The sequence below is a fragment of the Bombus terrestris genome, chromosome 7 (assembly GCF_910591885.1).
Source record: "Bombus terrestris chromosome 7, iyBomTerr1.2, whole genome shotgun sequence".
Taxonomy (NCBI): domain Eukaryota; kingdom Metazoa; phylum Arthropoda; class Insecta; order Hymenoptera; family Apidae; genus Bombus; species Bombus terrestris.
The window spans coordinates 20,901,662-20,913,750 of record NC_063275.1 but is presented as its reverse complement, the minus strand read 5'-3'; the positions used below and the strand labels follow the sequence as shown (position 1 = coordinate 20,913,750).

The following is a 12,089-nucleotide window of genomic DNA, read 5'->3' as shown; positions in this document are numbered from 1 at the left end:
CCGGTTCGTCCCGTCGAGTCGACCGCGAGCACAGTAGATCGTCGACCGACAACCCCTTCGCGTACGATCATGTCTCGCCACGGCTGATTAAGAGCTCCCTTCTTTTTTCTTCGTCATTTTTTTTTACCTGTCTGTCTCGGCTGGTACCACATTATAAACAGTGTCAAGAAGCTCGAGCATATCGCCAGAAAGTTTCGCACCTACCGATACATATCGACGTTTCGCGGCTTGCAGTGTGTGACACGTCAGGCTACTAAGCCGCGTTTATTGTCTTGCTATCCCTCCGTATATATCTTTCTTCAATCCTCTGTCTCTTTCTTATTCTCTGCCTCTCTCTCTCTCTTTTTCTGTTCGTGACCACTGGGAAAAAAGAATATGGATGAGGCGAACGGAAAAATGCGGAGCAAGCACGAGGACGTGGATACTGCGTCCCTCAGCGCTGACATCCTGAACCCCTTCGTACACCGTCTCGAGCTCGACACAACCTACGACAAGCTCAAGGTCAGTAGTTCTTCGAATCTTCCTGCACGCGAAAATGCTCCACGGAATCGATGTTCACGCGTCGGACCCGAATGTTTCAGGGGGTTGTCAAGGGCGGGGCGGGGAATTTTGCGATCGTTCCAACAACGTTTACGTCTGTCACTTTTCGGCTACTACTCTATACTTTCTATGTTACACATGCCGGTCTGTGTTTAGATGAACTTGGTAGACGGCTACCATCTGGCTCGTAAAAATAGAACGAATTCTTTCTGAAGCGACGTGACTTTACGTCACTGATACATCATCAAATGTTCGATCTCAAGTGTTTTTCTTATTCGGGAGCCATCGCGTCGCGAACAGTTACGTAAAGTTCGAATCGTTGTTGCGACGTAATGATCGGTTTCCGATTGGGGGCGAAATTTGACGATTGAATCACCTGGTTACGCATGGACCGCGTAACGTTACTCGTTGCGTTAACAAAAATGTATTCTCATCATATTTTAACAACATTAATGAGCCATTATCGAATGTAGGTATTGAACATCCGATGAATATATAATTTTTGGCAGAAATGCTCGTATTTCGTATTAATCGTAAGTTCTCACGAACTCCTTTTATACATATATAGTATTATCTGTTGTGTTATAAGCCTTATCTGAATTAAAGTCGATCTTTTAAAGATCTTGTTTTTAGCTCGAAAATATATATAGATAAAATGTATAGATGATTGACTGAATATAAATAATAACATACACGATTTGCTTTAGAAAAAGTAAATGTCGTAAAAGATAAGATTCGAAGATATTATTTCCTTTTATGATAGCAAAGATTAACTGCGAAAACTGTTTAAAGTTTTTCGCGTTTACGTGCACACGGTTTTGACACCTTGACATTATCGAGTTATCGACATTTTCTAGCTGTTCCTGTCATTTGAAGTGATACAACTTCGCTATGGATGTGATCGAATTTTTCAGCCTCAAATACACTACGATTCATCTAAATCAGCTTACGAGCTATTGAACTTCCCTCACCACAAATATTTTAGCTAAGCAAAAGCAGATTAAAACGTAAATTCCTCGTAAAATCAATATTAAATTGCGTGAAATACCTGTGAATAATATTTATATTATTTTATATGGACGTATTGTACGATTCGTCAAACGTTAATGACGAATCAATGATTTCATCGATTGTTTATACGATCGCTCGATATACATTCACTACAGCAATGAAACGTTTCTTCATTGACACACATTGATAAATATTACAAATACCATCTTTTTCAACTGTTATGCATTTTAATATCATAATCAGTAATAATAAAATTCATTGAGCGATTTCACTTTTCCGGAAGGAAATTAATTTTTCGGCAGATTTTTATTGAGAAAAATCGAATAACGAATTAGAATAAAATTTTATGTAAAGATTATTGCTCCTCCTATTTCTTCCGTTACCGTTTCGTAACTTGATCCACTTCCTTAATACAATTTGGTAATAGAAGGACTGATTGGAAAAGTAATACAAATACATTTTTTCAACTATGTAAGTGCATAAAATGAGATAAAATTTGTAGTTACGTAGGAAAGAAACGATACAAATGTTTCTCATGACGATAGTAACGCTTATTTCATCAACGTTTAAATATTTTTAAACATACAAAACTTTTTCTATGAAAATATAGCTTGAAGATTTTATTACTGACGTACCATTTGTTCCATTTAGTTATATGTATAATGATTGAAGATCATAACTAAAGTCAATTAAATTAATTAAAACCTATTTAAAAAAACCGAAGAGCAATTTAATCCTAAGTAATCCATTATCATTGAAATGCTTACAATTCCTTCCAAGTGTTACATTCTGTTTTAAGAGTAAAAATCTTTTTTCATTAACACATGTAAATCGTAGATATTCTTCTACGAATTAATTACGTTTATAGGAACATAATTAAAAATATCGAACACAAATAGAGAATTATTTCATCTAATAAATATTATAAGTAAACCGCGGATTTTTATGATTTCATGGGAAATTTAAGAATGCAAAAATGAATATGACGCGCATAATATACAAGAATGTGTCTATAAAATATCTATCGTGGAATACCTATTATAATCAATATTCAGCCAATAAAACAGATACTGTTTAACTTTGGTTTCTTTAATTTTGATCATAAATATAATTGTTACGAATACTATGGATATTATATAAATATATTTTTGCGTACTATCTGTACTCTTGAATTTCTATGTATAAAAATATGTAAGTGTATAAAAACCAGCTATTTAATCGAAAGATTTTATGGCTTCCGGCCACAAATTCTTAAAAATTCGTCTGACGTGGTAATTAGCACGCATGTGCACTATCTTACAGCGACCCGTGCAGGCGCATAACTTAAACGCACCATGAGATGCACTTTTTTGAATAGAAGAGGCTCAGAAAGCGTGCTGCATCGCATTTGATGCGGGCATCACTGCCTCTACATTGTGGACCGTATATATCACGCAATCGTCAGAGATGAAACAAGTTAAAAGATTGCGTTCTCTTTATTCCACGACTCTTTTAGTTTCGTTTCTTATTCGCTTTTTAAATCTGTCGAGCATCGGGATTTCACTACGTGTTTAAAAACCGTTTTGTACCACGTACAAAGTCTGCGTTTGAAATTTTTTCTTTTTACTGCCTTTTCCTTTTATGTGAAATAGATGACCGGATGATAATAAAATTAATTGTTTTATAAAGTAGCTCTATCGTAGGTCTATCGCAGTAGTGAAAAATATTTTGTAAAAGAACGGAGAAACAGATGAAGATACGGATAAGTTATAGATACGGATAAGTTGAATTTGGATTCTAATTGACAGATGATCTTCTTACTCGACGACTATAGCATAAGCAAAGTGCACTGATTAGACAAGTAAGTTTGTTTATAAATAGAATCCTATCATATGATGAAATGACGAACATTCATTTCTTAAAGATATTATTAGTGGAGCTACACTTTGTCTATAGCCATAACGTTAATATTAGACACATAAGTTAATATTGTGTTAACATTAAATATGACGCTATATTATAGGCACACGTTAATCTGTTCATACCAATTAAAATAATAAGTAATACTATGTTTCTATATATCTTTTCAAGATCTAACGTTATGTATTTTCATATTTCATGACAAACAACAGAGTTGACATCACATAAATCATTTAAAAAATGTCTCTTATCTTGTCATAAAGGATAAAACATTTTTTTTTTATTTATCATTATAATCCTTATCTTTTGGCTTAGGCTAGCTTTCATTTAATATTGATCATAAAATCTATATAATATTTATCTATGAAATAATTTTCATTAATAATTCTTAATAATATTGACGTCTTTTAACGTTATTCCTTTGCTAGGACAACAAAAAACTACATTAATAATAAGCACTAATACAAAAATATCATTAATATATGCCATTGAAATCTACGACAGAAAAGAAATAACATTAGTATAAAAAAGAGGGAACATCGTAAAAAGGAAATTGAAGTATATGTAGGTCAACCAAAATTATGATTAACGATATATTCCTTTATATCTTTCCGATATAGTATAAAATGTATACATTTCCACATTTTATAAACTACTGTGCCAAATTATGAGTTTTCTTTAAATTCGGTGTGAAATACAATTTTCTATAATTTATGGGTAAACCATTACCAAAGAAAGATTTATCAAATTAGTCGCATTGCTACGCGTATTATCTATATATTATCTTATATGCTTAGGAATATAAGAAAAGCATGATGCAGATACATACTGTAACAATTTTAACGGCATCATTCGGTCTTATCCACTAGGGTAGGTACCGTTAAATTTGATGCGTACATTAAGCGAAATTGCATCGCGCAGATGGTTCGATGAATAACCATATATATCGTGAAAGAAGCATTTCATTGCCCTGTCATAATCTAATAAGAAAAGAGGTATGATGAACATATGGTTAAGAAGAAAAATTCTGTGGTAGCTAGATATAAAAAGGAAGATCCGATAATAAATACATATATCATAGGCGATAAATAGTATATACCGGATACATTGTTGTTTTACGTATATAATATTGTAGGTTTAAGTTGTTTGATTTTTTATTTTTCTTAATTTATATTCACAAACATAAAAGATTTTTTAGAATTTTGCAAAAAATAAAGCTTCCACTTGCCATTAATCTTTTCTAAAAGTTGTTCCTTTCTTTAAGTGATAAATTAGGATATAATATTTTTAACGTAATATCATCGTTCTTGACACCATTTTAATTCTCGCACAAATGAATTCTCGCTGTGTACACGAATCCAACTTTCTCCATTTGAACTGGACATACCGGAACCAGCGTAACTAAAAATAACGTAGTATTACAAAGGAATTATAATAAAAATTATTTTTGTTCAATAGTGCGAATTTCAATAAGTTATGGCCCCGTACAAGAGGCTTTTCGTTGACCTTTGTGCGTTTATTGCAGAGATATTATGCAATAGGAACTCGATAGTATAAAAAGATATTGCAATAGAATATTGCAAAGAGATTCTATAATTGACACAACGTTGATCATTTCATATTACAAGAAAAAGGCATCTGTATTCATAACAAGAAAAAAGTGTATTTCTCAAAAATTGTACTTTGCATCGTATAGATAAGATGTATTTGTTTCACATTTATTTGTATTTCTAAATGTCAAAGATAAATTAAAGATGTTATTTTCTTTAAAATAATTTGATATTACAACGCGTGCAATAGTTTTATAATAAAATTAATAATTTATATGAAGTGATAATAAAGCCTGATTTCGATTAATTATTTAATGTAAGAAATAATAAATGTGAAGGTTGAAATTCAGTTAAGATAAACAATAAAGTTTACTTTTTAATGATAATATTTAAATAATATATAATACGATACAATAATGTTTTAATTCCGATCAGTTAGAAGTTGCTGTATTATTTTTAGTTACAAAATAGGAAAGATATTTTTAATATTAACTAACATTTTACCACATCGTGTATATATCATAAATATAAAGAAGACACAGCTATTTAGAGCCTTTAAAATGATATCCTGTTATAGTAAACAGAAAATATTCAGGTAACGCATATGTAATTGATATTGAATTCCGAAGCCTGTAAATATCCTTTCAGTCGGGAAGAAAATCTCTTTAACTACGGCAAGAAAATCTGACGATGGTATACTCTATCGGATTCACGATATGCTTCCGGTATTTACCGGCTGTAACTTTTTTCCATATAAATTGGCACAATATGTATATATCGAGATGCAACGAATTATTAAATTTCGTATAATTAAAACAAGTATCTAATAAATTAATTCACCTTCGATAACAACTTAAATTATATAAAATATACGTTGATTTTAATTTTTAACTTTTATTTGTAAATTTTTAGATTATTAAAAATTTACAAGTGAAAATATATATGTATTAATAGTCTGCAACAGAATCATTTCAATGTATACTTTGTGAATTTTTTTACCTAGTTAAGTACAGAATAAACTAGATTTCCACACTAAACGAGGCTAAAAATTGTTAAAAATAAATACTAAATAAGAAGCACGAAGATAATTCATACAGAAAAAGACGAATAAAAATATTACCAGTGACTTTTCAATGCAATTTCATCATTGCGTTTCACGTTTTACTTTCACGTCGTTTAATCTTTCTTAAGGTAAAAGATATGAAAAGACCAATAAAATGAAAGGATATTCTGTTTTATCATCGATAAATATCGATGTTTGGCAAATTTTGATCGGTTGCACAAAAACGCGTCAAATACTGACGTGAAGAAAATAAGCGATGTAAAACGACTGGAAAAACAATTCTCGTCAATTTTTGCTGGTAGAAGAGCAAGTCTTTCGCCTGCGCAAAATGTGGGTCACAAGTACGTAGAGAACTTACTCTGTGGAACGTATTCTTTACAAAGAGCAAAAAAGAGAGACAGAAAAGCAGTCCTAGAATTTTCTCCGCTTTTTTTTATAAAATTTATACCAGGGAAAAATCATGCTTGACGGTAATAATCGAACCGTCGAAATATGCATGTAATCTTCACATTTCCGGTTATTTAGAAAAGAAAAAACGAAAAATGTAGTATTAATAACTATAAATGAGTATCGAAATATTTCTGTGTAAATATAGTCATAGCATTTAATTATCTAAGAGTTTAATACGTCACGCCGAGAAATATCGTCATTGCTAATGGAATACAGGAAGTTTAATAAAAATGCATTAGGTAATCCTAATATTATTTTAATCACAATTAAATGACTCTCGTGAGGTATATTTAAAAATTCATCATATTTTTAAACACCTGACACGTGACATTCAAATATATGCATATCTATATGTACACCGTATATATACTTAGAACTATGTATATAGTTTCTTCTGATTCAATAACGCCGATTGTGAAAATAACATAATTAAAAGGTACGAGGGAAATCATTATAGAATCGGTAAAAACTATCTATGGCATATATACATATTTCTATCAAATGTTTTGAAAATATCTTATCGGTTGCGCAAAAGTATTAGTCGTTCTCATAAAGTTGTCGTGTTTTATATGTTTCACGTATGTACATACAGATTCGGTGCATACAGCATGAAAAGCTCCTTGTCGATATACATGTACACGTTTGAAAATTCTCACATTTAAATCACGTGTTTTCCTCATCTTCATCGTCCTGAAGAGCCTTGACACAATTTCTGACCGTCAACCTAAATAGCTATGAGTTCATTAATTCACAACGTAATGTTATACACGGTAGATTAAATTCGTGCTTCGTTCACGTGTTTTCCATCTCATTACAGCATATACAACACGTATCATTGACGATGTTCAATGAACAACCTTCTAGATTTCGTACAAATACCTTGTACGACATTGAGAAGTTCATTGAAAGTTTCCGAACGAAGTCTTACGTAGATGCCGCTCATTCTTTTCGAATACTAATTGTTAATTTAGCAAAGACCTCATTCGATCAATTACGTCTTTGACTGTACTTAATATTTGACCATGAATACACTTATAGAATCATGGTCCTCGTTCGTTTTCAGGCAAAGTATTTTTGTTTGAAAATTATAAGAACATTGTAAGAAATGTACCCTAAGAATTTGTTCTCGTTATATTTATGGAAAACGCAGGTCAAAATGAAAAGATTTTAGCAAACTTCTACTATAATAAAATCATAGTAAATTAAATTCTAGTAAAATAAAATATATATATGAACATTATTTATTAAACCCGCGTCTTATTTTTACAAACATCGTCTGCATACTAAGTCGTTTAAGCCCACGCAGTTCTTTTTTAGGTTTTTGTCGGTTGAAAAATCCAAAAAGATTTTTTAATATTCTCCCGAGTATCCAGAATATCATCCAATAGTTTTTATTACTACATTTTACCTTAATCTTTTTAATCAACGCAAAATTCAAACAAGAATTTCGAAAAAATGAAAAATTATAAAAAAATTTATGATTAATTACCGAATAGTATTTGGATCTGTACCTTTGGATTTGTACACTACCAGGTATGGCCTGTTATAAGAAAACGATGGCATGACAGCCTCGGCTTAAAAAAGTATAGTTATTTTAATAATCGAAAATGGTCAAAATTTTTGACCATGCGTCGTCGGAAACCTTATCGTAAGTCGAAAAAATACCGATCTAATAATTAATTAACCATTTTTAAGGTACATAAACATTTAAAAACCAACTAAAAATCGCGAAAAAGCAAAACTTTCAAACTTTTGAAAACATTAATGCGGTCTCTATCCATGATCAACATGACAATACTAGCCTAAACTTTATTTTAGAAATAGGACGAGGTCTCGGTTCTTTGCAACCTTCGAGTAACTACAAAAACAAAAACAGTTTATCCGAAAGACGAGCAAGTATGCAAACGATAGGTAATTTAAAAAATTACTTTAAATATTTTTCATCCATTTAGATATATTTATAAAATTCTTTTATCATCGCATTGTTGATCTATCGAAGATTTCAATGCCTTTCAACGCCTATAATAGTAGTACGTAATTAAAGAGATAAAAATCAGTATTCTCATTTCCTTATTTTCTCTCAAGATCTAGGTTAAGATTTTCCATCATTTAGAGACACGTATCTCGTGAAAATTTTTAGAGAAGAAACTATACGATCAAAGGTGCACATAAGTGGTGAATTTCACTATCAGCGTCTTCTATGGAACTTAGTAACATGTCTAATAATTAGTTGTAAGGTAGTCACAAGCAAATAAATATTTTCTAACGATAGAACGACAAGATTTAATACACAGTTTGTATTTATAATTGCACAGTCTGCGATATCACTAAAAGTTTATTATTTACTTTCCCTCGTAAACGTAACTTTACGGAAATTGTTTTCGTGAACAGAAGACAAAAAGCAAAATGCAAAAACGATAATTTCGAGTCGGCTGAAAGCGAATAGACTAATGATCTTTGCCTCGTAAACATTCACCGATCTTTCTCTTTGAAAAGTTTTTAAGCGAGAAAGGGGACGAGAAATCGAACATAACCGACGAAACTGTCAGATCAATTTTCACCGTCACATTTTCAGTCTTTCGATTGATCTACTAGTCTGTATAATATTCGAGAGTAATATGCAACGCGAACAAAGAAGAGCAGAATATAAAAAGTGTAGTTATAGGCTACTTGCAAGTGACCTAAATACAATCATTTTGGAAACGCTGATCTCGTAGAATAGTTATTCGACGAAATGCACGATTTAAAGATTTCGAAATTTTCATAGATAATTTTAATATACACGCGTAATTTACTTCTTAGACATTAAGTTTGTAAGAAGTTAAGAAACGTACATGTTCTTATATTGATAGTTCACTAGTTAGATATTGATAAATGATCATGTTGAAATGTATTAAAATTCGTGTTACTTAAAGTTACACATTACTATTACACATTATTATTCCGTCATGCAAAAAGAATACTGTAAAATTTTTTTTTTTTTTTTGGATTCATAATTTCATTAAATTTATTTCGCTAAATACGAGATCGTAGAGAGTATAAACAATATCAGTTTCTCAAGGTGGTTATGATCAAGGTAATTCTTAGTAATAATAAGACGAATATACATTTTTCCATAATCTGACGTATATAGAAGAGAAACATTTCTGGTGGGAGGACAAGAGATTAAATGTGCAGATTTCTGAGGAAGATAGAGTGTTAAAGAAGTTACTTGGATATAACCTTGGTGTTCAAAGTCACAGATGATGTATACATTATGTATGAATAGATGAGAAATTAAACAAGAAGCCGAGTGCATTGAACGCCAATTCATCATTGTATGCCTACATATAGTAATCTCATGATTTCATACTTCAAAATCCAATGGCTTCTAAATTCAGTGTGCGTCCTACTTAGAATATATTTTCATAGAGGCTATTGTATACCTATCTTGTTAAAAATGTACATGAAACAATTTTCTAAGGTCAAAAATGGTCTGGAACATGCTTTAAAACAACAAATTGCTAAAACACTAATTTAAACATGCAATCAATAACTTTATTATCCCACTTTTATTAATAACTTCAACTTTATATCGAGTACCTTTATACGATAGAAATAAAAGTTTAATTAAAAATTGTAATTTCCTCCTCCCCCTTCCCCTCTCCTCTTCAAGATATCGAATCGCAAAAAATATGGACAAGATAAAGGCACTGCCCATTTAATCAACTACGTTGTATTCAAACATTTATCGCATCTAGTATTACCAGTCACATAGTAACAATTTGGCCAATTAAAGTCTGCACTTAATTACCGCCGACGTCATAAAGAAAAAGTGAAACTTGAAATACAATTTAAATTACTCAGGCCTTTTGTATTCGTTAAAAGTCAACTTACAAAGAGAAATATCTGCTAAAAGAATTGCAAAAAAAATAATTTATACATAATATTTCTTGTTGTTTTGAAATAGAACGTGAAAAGGAATTCCATTTGTTAGGAATCTCCAAGTGTCGAAAGGATTACTCGGTCGTAACCTCGATCTTGAAAGTTTCTTGTGTGCGTGTTATGTAAATACATGTGCGTTTGTCTGTAACACATGGACGAAATGAAGTTAACAGGTGAGATGGAGCCTAACGGAACGACTGAACGGTACTCTTTCTCCTTTTTTACTCTTCGCTCTCCCTTCCGTCTTTCTACGCCTTTACGTTCCTCTCTTTATCGGTCGAACCAGACAGCATCCTAAACCATTTACAGTCTTGTAGCCTTGGCCCACTGAAGGAAGAAGTAGTTCTCATCGAGAAAGAATAAGTTCACTCGGTTAATACAAAATTGATTTGTTCGTTGAATATCGATTAATTGATCATCTATTTTGCACATGAACCTTCTTTGGAACAAATTTCACGTATAAAAATATTAAAACGAAATTGTAGATACAGGGCGTCGTACGAAAAAGTTATCGAAATTCTTAGATTATTAAATTGTCGAACAACCTTGCAAAAAGCGTAAGCTCGATTAACTTAAAAAAAGAAAAGACATTTATCGAACATTTATTTGTCGGTAATATAAGTTTACAAATCGAAAGTAAAATTATCTATTTATAACAAAAAGCATCTTCTCTTGGAAAGAAATTTGGAAATGTTAAGAAATGCAAGAAGTTTTGAAAATACTACAACGAAATAAATGAGACCCAATAATAATCTGACGTAATGATGATCGATGTGAAATAAATTTTATATCAGTAATCAGTACAAAAGGTCGTCGTCCTTTTCATCGCTCCTTGTCATCGAAGGTAGGCGATTAAAGTTTATCGATTATCACGCAAAACGAGCTCTATGGAATATTTGTGGCGTTAGTCATTGTTCGCTGTTGAATGCACAAAATGTGCTGATCTAGGTTTTGTTGGCCTTATCAGCGAAATACTTGTCCATCCTCCAATTTAAGTCACCGTCAACAACAACTGAAAATGGCACGAAGCACCTTCAGGTAATCGCCGAATAAAGAACCCCGAGCCCTTCCTTTTTGACCTGTTTTAACATTTTCTTCCTCGAGATACGATTTGGCAAATGACCTACATCCAGCGTATTGCCGCTTTCTGGGCTCACTCGCTTCGACGTCGAATTTTGCTCGAAAAATTTTGGAACATTTTATGCTACCCGAGTTTGTAGCAAATTGAAACTATCGACCAGCTTTGACGTTTTGAAATACACGTAAACTAGAGTAGTATATTACACAACAGTTCGTAATTATTAGGATATTTACAAAAATTTAAGTAAACTGGAACGTACCATTAGAAAATTGTTAAAATATTTGAGAATTATTATTTTCCTTGGAAATCTTATTAATTTATTACAATAAAATTATTGTTTTCTTGTTCATATCTGTCGTGTCTTTCGATCGTCATTTTCATTAATTTTGTACACTCGTATTATTATTGTATTTGATGTAATTCAATTCTATATATGCTACGAACAATCTCATAATACAGATTCAGATTTTCAATGGACATTCTCTTCCTAATTCATATGAAATTTTTCCAGTAAGATTTACGTTATCAGCTTCGACACGTAATTATTATAACTTTCTATGTTGTTACACCT

General features: G+C 31.6%; 1 protein-coding gene across 2 annotated transcripts in view; it reads left to right on the top strand.

The window, feature by feature from the left end:
- Positions 1 to 3: 3 nt before the first annotated feature.
- The window catches only part of LOC100652042 (lysophosphatidylcholine acyltransferase), a 24,568-nt gene continuing 12,482 nt past the window's right edge, over positions 4 to 12,089 (top strand). The window contains exon 1 of one of the 2 annotated variants that reach the window (XM_012310631.3): positions 4 to 501. In XM_012310631.3, the coding sequence (XP_012166021.1) occupies positions 376 to 501 (126 nt within the window). In that variant the 5' untranslated portion in view covers positions 4 to 375. The remainder of the gene's footprint in view (positions 502 to 12,089) is intronic. The other variant, XM_003396820.4, reaches the window with a different exon arrangement.